General features: G+C 37.1%; 2 protein-coding genes across 4 annotated transcripts; one reads left to right on the top strand and one right to left on the bottom strand.

Annotated features, from left to right (window-relative positions):
- Window positions 1-101: 101 nt before the first annotated feature.
- LOC100258787 (uncharacterized) lies at window positions 102-11,322 on the top strand. Of its 2 annotated transcripts, none has more exons than XM_019224459.2 (13): window positions 102-367; window positions 459-623; window positions 896-994; window positions 1,126-1,200; window positions 1,381-1,449; window positions 1,524-1,620; window positions 1,711-1,813; window positions 2,337-2,547; window positions 8,822-8,935; window positions 9,881-10,012; window positions 10,203-10,283; window positions 10,646-10,762; window positions 10,975-11,322. In XM_019224459.2, the coding sequence occupies exons 1-13, from the start codon at window positions 266-268 to the stop codon at window positions 11,059-11,061; spliced, it is 1,452 nt and encodes a 483-aa protein (XP_019080004.1). In that variant the 5' UTR covers window positions 102-265; the 3' UTR covers window positions 11,062-11,322. The 2 variants fall into 2 exon arrangements, with proteins under 2 accessions (XP_019080004.1, XP_010658199.1); XM_010659897.3 differs by having other exon boundaries at window positions 1,126-1,260.
- A 152-nt stretch (window positions 11,323-11,474) lies between these two features.
- LOC100251903 (phosphoglucan phosphatase LSF2, chloroplastic) lies at window positions 11,475-15,161 on the bottom strand. 2 transcript variants are annotated; one of them, XM_002274370.5, is made up of 5 exons: window positions 14,230-15,161; window positions 12,826-13,031; window positions 12,402-12,572; window positions 11,989-12,200; window positions 11,475-11,731 (listed from the first exon to the last, which is right to left on the bottom strand). In XM_002274370.5, exons 1-4 carry the CDS (start codon window positions 14,642-14,644, stop codon window positions 11,997-11,999), a joined length of 996 nt encoding a protein of 331 aa, XP_002274406.3. In that variant the 5' UTR covers window positions 14,645-15,161; the 3' UTR covers window positions 11,475-11,731; window positions 11,989-11,996. The 2 variants fall into 2 exon arrangements, with proteins under 2 accessions (XP_002274406.3, XP_059598107.1); XM_059742124.1 differs by having other exon boundaries at window positions 11,475-12,200; window positions 14,230-14,736.
- Window positions 15,162-18,732: the final 3,571 nt, after the last annotated feature.

The following is an 18,732-nucleotide window of genomic DNA, read 5'->3' as shown; positions in this document are numbered from 1 at the left end:
TGAGAACTATTAGAGGGTTTTTCTTTTCTTTTTTGTCCCAAAAAAAAATATAAAGTTGATAAAAAACATAAATAATAATAAGGGAAAATATGCATATAGACAGATATGAATGCATATGTGTTTATTAGCATGTTGACCTTGTAAGTCAGGCACTGAGGGAGTGAGAACATTGGGAAATGCCTTGCCACCAAAATTTGCCTTCCTCCTTTCCTCCCTCCCAATCACTCCAGAAATCCTCTATTGTGGGATAACCAAAATCACAAAAATGAGTGCAAGGTCTTACCTACATGGGATCTTGTCCATGTTTGTTACGGTGCATCCTCATGAGACCTCCGCTCTGCTCCATTCCTCCTCCTGCTTCTTCTTCGTCAGTTCCCATTCTCCATCTTCCACTTTGACTCTTCAGTTTCTGAGCTTTTCTCCTTCTTACCCTATTGGATTTTCCCTCTGATCTGCAGATTTTGAGTGCCTACTTTGTGGTTCTTCCGCTACGCGATGAAGGGGCAATTTCTTTGGGGTTATCGAAGCTCCCGGGGCTTTTCGTGGGATCTCTGGCGCTCACTTTGGTGGCAGCGCCTGTTTCCACGCTAATTTTCTCGTTGCCCAATCTCTCGAAAGCAAAGGTATCATTTCAATTCAATTATGGTTGTAGTTATCGAAGGTTTACGCATTTTGGATGGGTTTTTCGGTGGACCCATTTCACCAACTTCTGTTTTGTTGCAAAACAAATGCTTGATTAAATGTGGATGATGAGACACAGCACAACATGGGTGTCTTCGGAGTGTGAATCATTTTGATAGGGGTTCTTTGTAGCTTAAATGTGAGAACCCAGATAGTGTTTATTGAAATTCCACTTATAAATTTGGGTTGTGATATGTGCCTCTTGAAATTCCAGGCTTTGGTTTTGATACACAGGTTTTTTAGTGTGTCTCTTGTGGTATTCTTTGTTCTGTGGCATTCTTCCTCAGCTGGACATTCATCATCCAAATGGAAGGTAAGATAAGATAGAGAATTACGGGAAAGTTTAATGTTTTTTGAGTTGGGGTGTTTATCATTGCAATAAATCTAATTATCATTCTTTTGGGGCCATATTTGAGCTAAATTAGTCTGGTTTTCCTTTCCTAGGGTTCGGATTTTGTATCCTCGACTTTAAAAGAGGACTCAGAGGTTGATGTGAGTCAACCTGGTGCTGAACATTCAGTGAGTTGGGATGTCCATGGATGGTTTTATGTCTTAGTGAGAATTGGTTTGTTTCTTTGGGTATGACAGTATCTTTTCTCAAGTTCTGAGTTGTTTGTGATTATTTTTTTTTTATTCCATTAACTATTATTCAGGATCTTCAAATTTGGGCTTATGATGGGAATTTGTGCTTTTTGCAAGGTTTCTCTTCTTAATCTTATTACCATATCTTCGACTTGGGCTAGAATAATAGATGTGATGGACAGTGAGGTCTGTGAGCTGCCACCTCGTGTTTATTGATAAGTATATATTGTTGTGCCTGTTTAACTATGCTTTGTATTCAGTCAGGCTTGAGATTGTTTGGGTTCATTGGTGCTGGTGCTACCCTTGGCCAACTTTTTGGGTCATTGTTTGCCACAGGAATGGCTTGGTTGGGACCATGTATGTATGCTTTTTGCTTCATTTGGAAGAAGCTTTTTCATAATTGTTACTTTGTTATGTTGATTTAAACCATGGATTGGTTACTTTCAGTTTTGCTCCTATTTGCTGCTCTTTTGATGGAACTTGCTGCACAGTCATCAAAAGGGATCATTCGACACATATCTCATACCAGTGAAGAAATGTCTCTCATCAGGTTAGTTTAATTTTTTATTTTCTTTGCTTCGAAAGGAATCTTTAAAATAACTAGGAAGCTCTTGCTTACAGTAAGAGTTGAATACAGCAGACATTGTTCAAATTAATTCATTTGGCCTGTGGTCCATTATCATCTCCGTGGTGACCTACCTTGTAGTTACATTGGCTTATTTTCCATAATTTTTTCTTGTAGGACACCATGTCAGAAGTTTAAGAAGTCTGTATACAGGAACTTTTTATTTCTCATATGAAGCACAATTTATCCGAATGCTTTCATCTTCTATAGGATGAAATTGAACAATCTTGAACATTTTACATGCTGGCTTGTTGATAATGCTCTATGGGAAATAAATGTAGTTCTCATTAAATTTTTTGCTCTTTGATTTGAACTATCACATGCACATCTAGATATTATTTGGGGAAAACCTCATTAAATGAGTTCCTTTGTTGCTGTTTCATGTTTATTGGAAAGGGAATTTGAGGGGAAAACTGCCTATTGTTGACTTGGTTGTTTTTGCTCTTAGAAAAGCTGACCCAGATCAACAGAATGAAGCTGATGGGCAGGCTGCACCTGTTAAAAAAGGATCTTCTCCTAAATCACCTACTTCTTTGATGAACCCTCAGATTTGGGCCATGTTAGATGGACTTCGACTTATATTGTCCTCGACTTATTTGCTATATGTGTCTTTGTTCTTGTGGCTGAGTGCGGTTGTATCATCATTCTTTTATTTTCAGGTCAGATACACCTTTTTTTCACAGAATTGTGTTTTGAGATTCAAAATCATCCTCACAATTTATATTGTATTTTGAATTACAAGAAAAGATGGCTTTATATGCATATAAAGCTTGATTATAATCCTGTATTCCTGCCTTTCCGATAAAATCAATTGTTTTATTTATTTGTTATTATTTTTTATATACCATTGTCATCTCATCATATTTCAATTTACCTTTTTATAAAAGTCTAATTGCTTGCTTAGACTTTTCATCTATGAGTCATGACCCATGACCCATGACCCATTTGACATTGCTAGTCATTAGTAATGCATTTTAATCCCAGTAGTTAAGGAGTTTTGCAACAATATCAGAAATATTCCTAAGGTGTTAAGAGTAGTTTGTGAGATTTCACATGGAAATCATAGACATGCTTTCTTTTGGAAAAAAAAACCTTAATTTCTCATATTGCAAGCAAAAAATATGATGAAACTCATGTTATGTTTTATAGGTTCCATTTGTTGCCAGAAACAAAATTCCCTGGGAAAAAAAACATAATATAGATGAGTGGCTTCAATCAGTGACAGTAGTAGCCCACTTGTGCTTCTATCCACTAGACAAAAGTTGTAGAAACAACTTCATCTCTTTTTCTGGAAGAAGTTTTCTTTTAGATTAATAACTCAGCTCAACCACTCAAACAAACCCTTAATCCCAACTAGTTGGGGTTGGTTTCATGAGTCCTTGTTTCACCACTCAGCTCTGTCTAATGACGTACCCGGTTATTTCTTTTAAGATTTACAGACAACATAAAGTATCTAGAAGATATTTAACCATGGAAGAGTTTTAAGCTTGCTTTTTGTGGATTTGGAATCAAGTTTCCAAATGAAGTGAACTCACCATGTCAGCAGATGGTGCACCTGTGCATGGATTTTTTTTTTTGATGAATAAAGAGAAATATATTAAGAAAAAAGAGGCACTTCAAGGAAGCACCCCAGCGTATACAGGAGGTATACAAAAGAGAGGGAAAAAACCTTTAACCAGGGCCTAACCAATCAACAAAATCTACAACGGAGGGGGGACTAGAACCAAAAAACCCCCTGGTCCACGCCCACAGATTACAAAGTAAAACCGATTTACACCCATGAATCGATTGCTCTTCATTTTCAAACACCCTACTGTTTATTTCCTTCCAAACAATCCAAAAAAGGCACAGGGGAGCTGAAAACCACACTTTTTTCCTTTCCTTTCCCACACAAGGCCCTAACCACCCCACTAATTGAAGAGGGGAGCACCCACAAAACCCCAAAGAGGGAAAAATGTAAGCTCCATAAACTTCTAGCCAACCCACAATGCAGGAGAATGTGATCAATAGACTCTTCCTCTACCAGACACAAATAACATCTATTAGCCAAGGAGAACCCTCTTTTTTGAATATGATCCAAGGTTAAGGCCTTTTTCCACATAGCCTCCTAAGCAAAAAAACTCATCCTCGGAGGCACCAAAGAATTCCAAATAACGCTTGCAGGAAATTCTTCACGTCTTTCCGGTTCCAATGCCTTGTAAAGAGACTTAACTGAAAATCTTCCGTCTTTTGCCTTAGTCCAATTTACTTGATCTTCCACATCACTATAAACCCTCCTCCCTTGCAACCTGAAAAGAAGGCGCTCCACCTCGATCACTTCCCAATCATTAATCCGCCTAGAGAACCTAGGAGCCCACACTCCCCCTCCAGAATGGCTCCACATATCTGCCACCCAAGCCTCCTTATCCAAGGATATAGCAAATAAGGAAGAAAAAGAAGTACACAACGGATCATCTCCACACCACTTGTCCTTCCAAAATCACGGATCATCTCCTTCCAAAATCTAACCCTCCTACCATTTCCCACAGAATAAACCAAATTGTCACCTAACACATCCCAACCTCTCCTAATCGGTTTCCACAAACCAACCCCATAACTGCCTCTCGCAACATAGGACCTCCAACCACCCTCTTCTTCCCCATACTTTGCACTTATAACTTGCCTCCATAAAGCTTCCCTTTCCACCGCAAAACGCCAACTCTACTTACATAGGAGAACCTTATTTAGCAACGCCAAGTTCCTCACACCTAATCCACCCTTTCGTTTATCTGAGCCAACAATAGACCATTCCACTAAATTCCTTTCCAGGGTCCCACCACCCCAAATAAAGTCTATTTGGATCCGCTCCAATCTCAAACTCACGCTCCTTGGCATTTGAAATAGGGACATACAGTAGATAGGCATGCTGGACAGAGTGCTCCGGATCAAGGTCATTCTACCCCCCTTGGAGATATACTGCTTTTTCCAAAGAGAAAGCCTCTTCCTCAACCTTTCCTCAACTCCGTCCCAAGTTGCCACCTCCTTGAAACGAGCCCCCAAAGGAAGACCCAAATAAGAAGAAGGGAGCTTGTTAACCTTGCAACCAAACTCACGAGCCACCTCCTCTACATTTTCCACTCTTCCTACCACGATAATCTTACTTTTGTCCAAGTTCACCTTCAACCCTGACATGACTTCGATCCACATAAGAAGCCAACTCAAGTAGGACACCTAATCAATGGAAGGCTCACAAAAAACTAAAGTGTCATCCGTGAACAGCAAATGAGTGATCTCCACTCCCACACCTCTTCTACCATTGAGCTGCCATCCCGACAAAACCCCCCCCCCCCCCCCCCCCCCCCCCCCCCCCTCCTTTGCTCTCTTCAACAAACAAGTAGGGGCCTCCATGACAATCACGAACAAATAGGGGGATAGGAGATTCCCCTGTCTCAAACCCGTAGAACTTTGGAAGAATCCTAAGGAAGTTCCATTAATAAGGACAGAGAAATTGGCAGTCCCAATACACCACTGAATCCAGCTGATCCACTTGGCTCCAAAACCCATCATTTCCATCAACCAAAGAAGAAAACTCCAACTCACATGGTCATATGCCTTCTCAATATCCAGCTTACAAAGGATGCCACCTCCCCCACTTTTCTGCATTGAATGTATCGCCTCATTCGCAATCAACGAGGCATCCAGGATTTGCCTTCCCTCCACAAATGCATTTTGGGACTTGGACACTAACTTACCCATCACCTTTTTAAGCCTATTAGCTAACACCTTTGCTAACAACTTACAAAGACTTCCCACCAAGCTTATAGGCCTAAAGTTCTTGAGGTCTTCAACTCCTTTTTTCTTAGGAATTAAAACCATAAAAGAGGCATTAATGCTCTTGACGAACTTGCCCTGATCATGAAAGTCCTTGAAGAACCCCATAACTTCCTCCTTTAGAAAGCCCCAACTGAATTGCCAAAACGCCATTGTGAAACCATCAGGATCAGGAGCTTTATCCCCATTGAGATCCAAGAGAGCACCAAACACCTCTTCCTTAGAAAAAAGAGCCTCTAACAAAGCTGCAGCTTCCCCTTCCAGAGCCCCAACCTGCAGCCCATTGCATCTGGGCCTCCACTCATTTGTTTCCGACAACAGAGAGTGGAAAGCCTAAACCACACCCTCCTTGATGTCACGTTCTTCTGATACCCACGCCCCATTTATCTTGATCTTCACTAGGGAGTTGACCCTCTTATGAGCATTGACCATTTTATGAAAATAGCCAGTGTTTTTGTCACCTTCCCTCAGCCATAACTCTCTAGACTTTTGCCTCCATGATGTCTCTTCCATTATCACCCACTTCTTATACTCCTCCAAAGCCTGCTTTCTGAGAGTTTGCTCTTCAGCAGTCAACACCCTATCTCCTTTTATTGAATCCCAAAACATCATCTGCTTTAAAGCTGATTCTTTTCTAGCAGTCACATTACCAAACACTTCTCTATTCCAAATCTTCAAGCAGGCCTTAAGCGCTTTTAGCTTTTCAGATAGCGTGAAACTGAAGGAGCCTCTGAATTGGAAGCCCACCCACCAATTCCTTAGCAAATCCTTCAAACTTTCTTCCTTCAGCCACATTTTCTCAAACCTGAAGGGGGAAGGCCCTTTCCTCGTTCTTCCACAGTCCAACAAAATTGGGCAGTGGTCAGAAATAATTCTGGGTAAAAGACCTTGAATTGCCCCACTGAAATAACACTCCCAATCCTCTAAAACTATAAATCTGTCCAACCTTGACTGAATCTGGTTGTTCAACCCACCCCTCCACGTGAAAGACCCTCCCTGCAAAGGGAGATCCCTTAATTCCAAATCCTCAATGATCTCTGAAAATCTTCTCATTGCTGAAGACAGTCTTGAAATACTGTTCATTTCTCCAAAAAATCTAATAACATTAAAATCACCCCCTAAGCACCACGGGTCCTGCCACAATCCCCTGATTGTCCCCAACTCCTCCCAGAAATCTTCCCTAAACCTCCCAACAGCAGGGCCATACACCCCTGTAAAGACCCAACAGAAGCCATCCTCCACATTTTTAAATTGATAAGAGACCGAAAAATTCCCAATTTCCATTTCAATAAGCTCTAAAACTCTAGTATCCCAAAAAACTAACACCCCCCCTGCCATACCCCGAGAATCAAGAGCGCCCCACTCCAAGAATCTGCCCACCCCCAAAGACCGAACCAAACTACACGACATACTTTGGATTTTGGTCTCCTGCAAACAAACCAAAGCCGTTTTCTGAGTCTTGATTAGAGATTTGATGAGTCTTCTTTTATCGCTATCATTTGCCCCTCTCACGTTCTAAGGGAGAATTCTTAACTTCATTTACCCTTAGAGACTGAACCCCCACTCTCTCGAAATAGAGCTCTTCCATGCCGTAAACTTTTAAAATTAATGGAACACTCCAACCTTTTAAGTTCCCTTACAAACTTTGAGGATTCAACTTTGATCCTTTTAGCCCCAAACCTTTGGTTCTTCTGGTCTTTCCTCATGATCCATTTCTTGAGCATGGTTAGAATTTCCTCTTCACATCCCGTGGTTGGTATGCCCATAAAATCACTAAACTGAGCAAGGCAAGAGGACTTCCATTCCCCATCCGACTCCGCTCCAACCACAGGCTGTCTCAAAGGGTTGCTTTCATCGAGACTCGTCTCGCCGACCAAAATTAGCACCATTTCCTCCCCGGAAGAGGCTGCCTCAACACTTCCGTCAGCCAAAACCATGTTCAGGGGGCTAATGTCCGCATCCACTCCAACCATCTCCGTCGCCGATCCACAGCCGCGTCTTCGAAACCCATTCGCTGCTCTTTTCCGACAAGAAATAGATGAAGAGAAGCCCCGCACCCCCTGAGACACCAAAGGAGAGGGAATAGAGGAATACCTTGTCGCTTCAGCTTGGAAAGCTTCATCAGTGCCTGAGATCCACGCCGACATCGGCTTGAACCACTCCAACGGGACAGTTGCTGCTGCACGATCGTCCCCCACGAGGAGCCCTAATGGACTATCCACCCCCATTCTACCCCCCACCCTTAAGAGAGAAGGGCCACTCAAATGGGTCCGGCCCAAACCTCCTCTAACTTCAACCGCGGGCCCAGTTCCCCTCTTGTCTTTTTGCCATTCAACTGGGCTTTCCCCCATCGGCCCACTTGCCCCCTTTGAGTCCCCTGTAACCTCCAAACAGGCCCTCCTGCCACTGCCTCCAAAAACATCCCTTTGAAAACAGCAGTCCAATCCTTCACCAAAGCAGCCATTCTTCCCTCCAGTGCTTGACATGTCTTCCCTACCAGTCTGCACCTGGAAAAGGTCTTTCTCCACTCCCATGCTCGCGTGTGGACCACCACTGTTGTCACCTCTAACCTTCGACTCTGGCGAACACCTGTGCATGGATGTAATCCAGTAATAGTCTAAGCTGTTCCTTGTTTCTCAATATTATAGTTGTCCAGCAATTTTTTATTTTTTATTTTTAATTTTATTTGAACAATCCAGGAATAGAATGACTGGAAAGCTTGTGATTCCCTGGTACATTGTGTGCTGAAGAATTTTAAATGCTTGTCATCAGTTGTATGACAACACTGTATCATTTTTTTCTATCTCATTCTTCCTTGGGTCGAGGCATCTTAATTGTTTGTTAAATTTCGTATGGATGTCATTGTCAGCCTTATTGTTTGACCGGCTTCTGAAACTGAAATGCACATGCAACCCACTAGGAATGGTAAATGTTTCAGTGTGAAAACTGCTAGGGAAATTATAATTTGTGTATGTTGTAACTCTAATTGTTGCTTTGAATTTTTTTATATTTAAGATTGCACTTTCTTGGATTCTTCTGGCTTTTCATTTAGATGTTCCACTTTGATATATTGTTTTTCTATGTTCCCCCTTCTGGCTGACTTCCTTTTTCCTGTTACTGCAGAAAGTGACTGTAATTGCCATGACTGTTTCAACCCCTGTTGAGAGAAGAAAGTTGTTTGCCCAGATCAATAGCTTTATTGCTGTTTTTATCCTTGCTGGACAACTTACCTTAACGGTATGGTACTTTTAGAGGCTTCTGCAGAAAATTGTTTGTCATTGTTTGTTTTTTGAGGATTCCAACATTCACCTAGTAAGCACCTAGAAGAACATTTACCATGCTATCTTCCTACCAAAAAAGAAAAAAAAAAAAATGTTTTCAATCCTTGATGCACTAGATTTGTCATGCTAAGCACATTATCCTTCTAGATAGCTGTTCCATTTCCTGGAGGGAAATAGATGTGCTTCAGTTGATGAGTGATGTGAAACCATTTCATTTGTAATCCTCCTTTAGATACTAGAAGCTTCAAGATGGCACCTTTATGCAACTGAATTTGAACTTCTTCTAAGTTAATACACTTTGGGATCTCCACTAATAATTTCATGTTTTTGGAAACAACTAAGTTCAGTACTGTACCAAGAGTTGAAATCATTGAGAAGTTGGCAGAAAACTTGAGACCTAGGAAAGATCCTGCTGTCACTGATTTCAGGCATGGTTAATAAAATAGTGCATGATTTTTGGGGTAGTTATGCATAAAATATTTCTTTACTTTATATTATGAGATGTATTATTGCTTGGAACCTTTTTTTAAAAAAAAAATCATAGAGCTAAAATGTGAATGAGATATATCAATTTGTTAAAATATTAGAAATTAGTGGTTCTTTGTCCCACACCTGATCATGATCATAAATATGCATGCAAGCCTCTTTAACTAAAATTAATGTGAATTGTTTGAGTCCACAACTTTAAGTTTGGTTAGAAGACATTATTTTTAGGATTCCAGTAGTGAGGTAGCCACATTATGTATTTTTTCTCCGGCAGCATATCTGTACAACTCTAATAGGATGGTCTTGTACTCATTTTATTTAATTTACTTCAAGAATTTAGAGTACAAGATAAGCTATTTATTATTTTTCCAGTGTCATACTTTTGTATATCCTGATTCTCTTTATTCAAATACAGGGACGCATCCTTACAATTGCCGGGGTTACTACAGCCATTTGTTCTACTCCATTTGTTTCCTTTACAAATTTGGTTGCTATTGCTGTATGGCCAACTTGGTTTGCTGTTGCTATCTCTGAAACTGTCCGGAAGGTTTATCTCATACAACTGCCTGTTTTATGTCAGTTTGTTCTTTTTTCTCTCTTTTTTCTTTGGTCATACTCACTATTGCTGCAAAAAGATATTCATCTGGGCTTCGGAAGTAAGCAGGCTAGAGAAAAAAGGCTGTTTTAGGATGAAAATGTGTGTAGATCTGTCAGTTCTCATTTCCATTACTTCACAGGTGGTTACTTATGTTGTAACAAGACCTGGAAGAGAACTCCTGTTTACTGTTGTCTCACAGGATGAGAAATACAAAGCTAAGGTATGGATCTTATTCACTAGATTTTTTTTTTTTCTTTTCTCAAGGGTAATTGTAAGTATTCTATTCACCAAAAGAACTGATATGAACGCAGCATGGATTCATCAAATATATCATACCCAAAAAAATTTCTTAAATTATATTTCATTTGAGTTGAGATGTTATTCTCATATGAGAGGAACTTGAATATCTTTAAGAGCACGAACACTGGTTGTTTCTTATTTTGATGCCCAAACATAAACTAAGTAAATTCCACTTTATATTAATGTATTATTGTGTTTCACATGCAACATTTGCTAGTTATTTTGAATGCCCAAAGCACCAAAATTTGTTTTCACTCAAGTCTCAATCACACACAACTGCAGGTATGCATAGATGTAATTGTTCAAAGGCTTGGAGATGCTACAGCTGCTGGAATGTACAAGCTGCTATTCAGCACCCTTAATGGGAGAACATCAACCGTCTCTCTATATGCCCTGCCTGTATGTTTTAATCAATTTCCCGGGTATCCATTTTGTTAGAAAATCTAAATGATCGATGATTGATCCAAAATATTTGTGGTCATTGCTTTGCAAGAAAATCTAACCTGGGCTCTCATTTTGCAGTACTTTCTTTTTCCTGATCATTTCTCTCTAACCAAAAGGAATAATGTTTCTCACTTTCTTGTTTCTTATTTCTCTTTGGGTTACATCAGGTCTGTCTATTGTGGATAGTGACAGCATTCCATTTAGGATACCGGCAAGCACAACTTGCAAAGCTCCAGACCGTCTCCACCACCTGAAATATTCCTAGTGATGATATCTTGTACATCTGTTGTAGATTATAAACCCAATAAAAATCACATCTTTCCCAAAGATTCTATAGAGGTCTGTCTTGTTTTGATAGGTGTCTTTTATTTTGGTTCCTATGACTTTTTTCTGTGGAAGGAAAATCATGTGGACACTCCATGTTTATGCTTTGCTGAGCAGGAACCTTGTTAAAAACTATGTTTAATTCAAATAGGTGCCACTAAATGACTAATTCACTGAATTTGTTCAGACAATTTCAGGTTCAGTTCTCAAGATTTTGATGAATTACTTCTAATTTAAAATGAAGATTTTTTTATGCTAGGCTGAAATGGTTATTGATTTTCCCTTTTGAGTGAACCAAAGAAAAATGTCAAAATTCCAAATTACTTGAAAATTGAGTACTAAATGCCAGCAATGAAAGCTTTTACAACTAATATTGCATTTGGGAGTGTCAGATAATCAATATTTTATGTGTATTTGTACAATAAAATTTCTTATTTTCGTATTCAAAGATAGATAGATCATAGATTATGAGTATAGATGTGATGAATCTTGCTTTTGAGTATACCCTTGATATTGCCCCTTCAGCTTCACTTCCTGCCATAACATAATGCTTTTGAGTCTCCAATTCAACCACTCTGGAAATTTGTGTGGAAATGACAACTGCCAGAATATAAAGAATATAATCAGTAATTGGGTTGGATCAAAATTCCTTTTTGTGGCTAAGCCACCACTAAAAAATCATACAAATAATCAATAGTGTCATAGCAGAACTATCATGCAAATAGTTGATTATGAAAAGCTCGGCAAAGAACATCCCTAGAAGCTGTGTTGACAACCACTCAGCACCAGAATTCCAGCTCCATCTTGGATTGGTTTCAACTTGGATGAGTTAAAAGACAACAAACAAAACTACTTACCAGTATCCTCAAGTTCCACGCAGGGAACGGACCCGGTCTTGAATCAAGTTCCTCTCCCAATCTGCAACATCTTCAAAAGCACGTTCTGGGAGACTCTCTAAAGGTTCCTTCCATGGGTCATTTTTAGCTAGATCGTAAGTAGCTCCACGTATTGCTTGTTTACTGGGTCCGCACGGTCTCTTTGAAGTAAGCGTATCATAGGCTGTATTCAGCTGCCCAAATGACATGCCACAACAGTACTATAAAACTTTTCCAAAGTTCTAATCAAATGTAATTTAGAAAGTAATCTCCATGACTGAATTAATCCAAGACAGCTTAAAATTCTCCCCCATTATTTACTACAACTGATTTTGAATACTGCAATACATGATTTGAGGCAAGGAAGAATTAACTATGAGAGGGTAGACACTCACATCCATGCCACAAAACCAGAACATGTAAGCAATTGCAACGGCTGGTGCCCTCCCCAATCCGGCTGTACAATGTACATATACCTTTCCTTTTCCCTCTGAGATGGCCCATTCCAACGACGAAACTGCTTTAGGTAATCCACTCCTCAAGGAATCTGGATCAAAATCTCTTGCCTACCAATATATAAACTCAACACAGTAAGCCAAATAACCCACCATCAAGAAGCCCTGAAGGCTAAACATTATTTTCCTTTTTGTTGATTCCCAAAAGAGAAAACCATCGATATAACATGGAAAATTTGCCATCCTTCAAGGGTTCAGAGGAAAAGAAAATATTGTTCAAAAGAATTAGATATCTCCTCTGATTCAGTTTTGAATTGATGTTGTTTATTTAATGATTAGTGAAAAAAAAAGGAGATTCTCTTACTGGCCTTCTCATGTGACGGATTTCAAGTTCTTTACATCTTTTTATTATAGATGGTAAGTCAACCTCCCAATACTCAACATCCTTGTCCTGCTGCAGATTTAGGATGTAGGCCACATTCTCTTCTTGTTTCAGATGATCCACATCTTCAGGTTTCTGAGGCTGGGAGCCCACAATCAAATGATCAGTGATCAATGTGTAATTCATGCCTGAAAACCGAATCGGATCAGAGTAATTAGGTCAGTCTAGCAACCACAATAAACCACAACTGGTTCTCTTAAAACAAGTTTGGTAGAATTGGCTGCAGTCATAGCTGTAGCCATATCAAAAAAGAGAAGTTATCAGTATTTTCTATGACAAAGAATCAATAAGTCAATTGCAGTAGTATCTACCAAAGCTATTAAGTGAACAGATCCCAAGAATATGATGACATGATAAATTGTTTAAATGCCCAAAAAAGTCCAGAAACAGTGCTCTAACTCTCTATCAAGGCAAGCCTCTTATGGGACAATGCCCTAGTTCTTGAATGGGACTTCTATCACCTATCAGATGAGTTTGGTCATTGATGGACAGAGCCATGGCTCTCTCCATCCATGAGGGTGATAACTGCTACACAAGTTGCCTTGGTAGAACCGTCCAAATCAATGTGCACCAGTCAGCTAAAACCCAAAACAAATCACCATGTCCTTTAGGCTAAATCAGCTATTTCAAGCCAGTGTAATAAGTATGCGGAATGAACCCAAATCCCCTCTCATAAATATGAACTTGCAGTTGTGATTCCTGAGCGACAAGTGAACCACCAAATTTTTTACAATTAGCTATTGTTTAGGATCCAAATTTCAGAAAAAACTAGTGGGGAAAAACAGGGAAAATGCTGAAACTAGCTCAAGGAGGATGGAATCCATTTTTAAGAAAATTTGAGCATTTCCCTTTCCTTTCCATTTTTACTTCTGAAATCCAAATGTAACCTAGATTTTTAGTTCTATATGGTAGGGAAACAGCTTCTGAACAAAGTGGGAGAGATTGCTTAACTCCACAGTAGGCTTTAGGTGGCAGTTTCCTATTCACATTTGGTTCTAGATCTTATCAAAAGCACCCTTATCAGTACTATAATTCAAACACCCATTAGAAGGCTTCCATTAATCACAAGATTCATACAGATCCATCCATAGTTTATAACACAATTCAGAACATATTGAACCCCCCCAAAAAAATGCCCTTTTCAGAAAGATGACTTCAAATTGAGTTTTTGAACAGGAGCATCCAAATCCCAAAAAGTAACAAATCAGCAAGTACACAGCCCTTTTTAAAGAAAGGGAAAAAAAAAAGGGAGAATCCAATGAAATCTTAATGGGTTAAAATGTGAATAATCAGAAAACTAGGGAAAAGAAAAATAAGAACACTGACCAAGATCATGGTGATACTCATATGGATTCCTCATCATCCCCTTCATGACTGTATTGTAGTCTTCCATCCTGTTATTGGAGTTTGAGACCCTATTGCTAGTGGCGCTTTCTTCAACCCCACTTTCAGACAGTTTGCAAGAAATCCTCTTCACTTTGAATGAGTTGCTTGGAACCATGAGCTTACATGAAGATTTGTTCTTCATCAATACCACGCCATTTTCAATTGGGTTTTTGAAGGCCAAATGAAAACAGCTGTTGCCAATAGCTCCCATTTTCTCTGGTTTCTTCCTCTTTTTTCTCCTCTTAGATTTGCTTAGGTAGAGAGAACTTGGTTGATTGGTGGATGGTGCCTTGGCCTTAAGATCTGGGCCTGGAGATGAATGGGCTAGATTGAGGTTTTGAGACCCAATATGCATGATGGGTTCTTAAATTAAGCCTGTTCAACTGGTTCTACTAGGGTTCATCCCACTTGGGGAAATAAAAACAACATTTCAAAAACATGCATTGATTGTTAATAGCTCAAAATTTTTCAAAACATAAAAAATAAAACAATTTGATGTTTCCCCAAGCATAACTCATTTCATATAATAGTCCAAAAAAGAAACTAAAACCTTCTATATTCGAAGGGATTGTCTTTAGAAATGAAAGAAAAATTTTATAATACCTTTATAGTCTTATATCTCAATAAATTACTCAATTGGAATTAGAATTAATGCTATTCCGAAATTTCGCATCTAATAGAAAGAGAAATGCTACGTCTTGCTTCTTCACAGTATGGAAAGTTCAAGTTATATAAATATAAAAAATATTATGATAAATATTTTGACAAATAAAGTATCATATGAGGTTCATTAATTTTTCATCACTATTTTCATTTTTGCAAAATGGATGCATGGGTTTTAGAAGAAAGCTAGGTGATTAACAATTGACATGTATCTAAAGACGGGCCTAATGAAGTATACTACACTTCATAGTTTGACCAGCATGAGCCCTTACCCGATCCTCTTACTTATAGTTTTGAAAATGAAGGTATGATACCTTTGCCAATAATTTAGATTCAAATTCAACTCATGTTATCATAGGTCAACTCAATCATAATTTAAGTTACTATTTTATAACCTCAATTTGTATGATTTTTAGGATAAGATTATAAAATCTCAACTTGTATTTTTTTTAGCTCGATTTAGATTTATTTACTCACCTTCTTATTTTCCCGATATATCAAACATTGTGCATGCAATTTTAACTAGAAATCACTTCTAAAAAAAATCAATATTTGTATTTATTAATGAAATTTAAGCAAAAATAAAATAAAATAAAACCCATAAGCCAAGGTTAAGCTGCCAACCAACCCTTGGAAAGTCAAACACTCCTAAGTTGGATGAATTTGACTTTATCGTTTGAAATTATCCATGTGAACTCCACATGGGTGGTCTGGCTTTTGATAGATTTCCAAACCCCATGAGGATTTATTACAAAGAGACGTGTAAGGAGAGGTTTGCCTCACAGTTAGGTTTGTATTTGTCTCCATGTCTTTTGCCCCCATGACAGGAATACATTCTACTATTGTTAGGTTTTTGATTAATATAACCTTGTGCTTGACCTTTAGGAAAAAAAGTTTGTGCTTTTTCAATCATTTTCTTATATTTAACTCGTAACATAATAATTGGTAGGTTATATAATGATTAGTAAGGTTGTCGAATATCTCATTATTATTATTATTAGTTAACATTATTTTAAAATTAAATATAATATTTAAGGATGTTTGAATAAAACTTTGGGAATAGATCTTATATTTTCCAACTATGTTACTTAAGCACGACAAGAAATAGATTCTTATTTAGTGAATTTTAGGCTAAATTAATAATTTTAATATGACTCATTAGTGATGGGTTATTTACATATAACAATAGAAAAACTGAGACACCTAACTTTACATTCTCGATTATTGAAAGTGTACGATAAAATTTAAGTTGTTAGATCAAGGTATAAATAATGAGACTAGGATATAAAAGAATGAGATTATGCATAATCAATAGGACCAATGTATAAAAAAATGAGATCAATCTATATAAAACAATAAAACTAAAATGTACGCATGATATAATATGATTGATCGGTTTTTTAATATGTATCGATTCAGTATTGTAGTCAAAACATTACCATACCTTAACCTAGTCATATATTATTTCCATGTAATTTATTTTTTATTTTTTATTATTAGGATCTTGAATAAGAACCATTGGTGTAAAGATTGATTTATTGGGCAGGTGCCATGACCACCATATAGGTGCCAAATGTCCAATCCATGGTGGTGTCATGTCCCTAGAACTAGAAGCCCTCAACAGATGTTCTTATTCATCCTCAAGATCCCAACCCAACTTCCCTTGATGTATATATTAAAGGGCAAAAAAGATGGTGTCTTAATATGACAGATGAGCAACCAGCCAAGAATATGTTCTCTCACCAACTGCCTCTTGTTTTCTATTTTGAATAGCTAATTTCTTGAGTTGGGTCATGTTTATCATTTACCAGAGGACAGCAGAATAATGGGTCATGTTTTGGAAGCTGAATGAATGGGCTTACAAGATAATCTTTTGGCAAAAAGTTTGTGTTCTTTGTCTAGGAATCCCTCTTGGAATCCCCCATTTGTGAAATTCAAAGATTAATAAAAAAAAAAAATTCACCATTTGGTTAAGAAAATATGGACATACCATGGAAAGGTTTGGCATGGCTTTGAAGTAACCAATTGTCACCTCACAACTCACGCCTAGTGAATTAATTCCCATACCAAACTTCACATGAGTCATACCTTTTGGCCCATGTATTGGAAAATCATGACAACAAAATTATAATGTCAATATTTAGATTTTAATATATTATTTTAGTCAAATATAATAAAAACGACCCATATCTTAATTTCATGTTTAGTTATATTCATTATATCTCAATCAGAATCTTATTTTAGATACCGATATTTAATATGATATTAAAACGTGCAATTCAACATCAATGACCGATTCTAACATATTAGGGTTTTTCTTATGATTGATTAAAAATTAGAATTATTTGATTAAAAGTGATGAGATAATGCCCATATTTGAAAAAATAATTTTATGTATTAAAAATTACATATTTATAATATCATTTTAATATTTTTACTCATAAACTTTTTATTCCAAAAATTAAACATTTGGCACAAAAATTTTTCTAACATATATTTATTTTATCTCTTTTAATCAAATAACCCAAAGAAAAAAATAATTGCTCGGACCCAAAAGTAATTAGTAATAAGATTTCATTGACAACCTATTAGGAATCTAATTAAAAATGTGTAAATTTCCACCATGCTAGGGTGGGATAGGAATCCAATTAAAATATACCTACATTCTTAGGTATTATTATTATTATATACAATGGGTGTGGAAGGAGAATAGAAGACCAAAAAAGGGGCAAAAACACAAAGCAATAAATGTAGTGTAGTGTGAAGAAGATGGTGGCCAAATATTAAATGAAAGCTTTCTTTTTGTTCTGATATGGAGCAGAGTGGCCATAGCACCAAAAGGAAGGAAGCAAGCAAGCAATGGCATCATCCTTTGGGGACCATTTATTAAAAGAAAGAAACACCAGCTTTGACAAAGACAGTGATATATCCACAAAGCCAGGCCATTGACAAGGACCTTCTCATTCATAATTTTGACACACCCTCTTGGGTTTCTCATCTTTTGGGTTGCCATTTCCTTTTTTTATTTTATTTTATAAATAGTAGAAAATTAGTGAATTTAATTTTGGAATCTGCTTCTTGAGGTTGGAGTTATCATTTTGTTCAATTAAAAAGTAAAAAATGTAATTATTCTTAAATTATTTTTAATTTTAATAAAAATAATTCAAATATATAATTTTCTATTTATAATATATCATTTATTTGGATGATTTAATGGTGTGTTTGGAATATAGGAACACAAATCAGATATCAAAGAAAGTGGACCACAATAATTTGTTTTTACATAATACCACCTATGGATGGAATTGATTTGGTTTTTTTTCCTTATTTGTTTTTATTTTTTCTCTATTTTCTAGTATTAAGAAATTTAGAGGATTGTTGTTTTTACCTAATTAATGAAATAATTATTCACTAGTGGGTATTAAATGTCTTTAATTTTGTAAAATTATTATTTAAAATATAATCATAGTAGAAAAAGAAGTATAAGAAAAATATGAATTTAGATATTTCAAAAACCGTTTTAATATCTCTGTTTCTCTTATTTATTAGAATATATTAGTAGATGTAAGAAACGAAAAAAATGGGTAAATCCTATCGGGTCAGCAAATAAATAATGTTATTCTAAATTTTATCAATATTTTTATATAACTAGATTGAATTTTATCAATATAATATAGATAAAAATTTCTTATAAGCTAATAATTAAATGAACAATCTAATCACAACAAATATGCAAGAGGGGGAAAAATCAATAATTAAAATATATGTTATATATAAAGA

This window comes from Vitis vinifera, chromosome 13, assembly GCF_030704535.1.
Source record: "Vitis vinifera cultivar Pinot Noir 40024 chromosome 13, ASM3070453v1".
In the NCBI taxonomy this organism is placed as follows: Eukaryota; Viridiplantae; Streptophyta; class Magnoliopsida; order Vitales; family Vitaceae; genus Vitis; species Vitis vinifera.
This window is presented reverse-complemented; position numbering and strand designations above follow the sequence as displayed.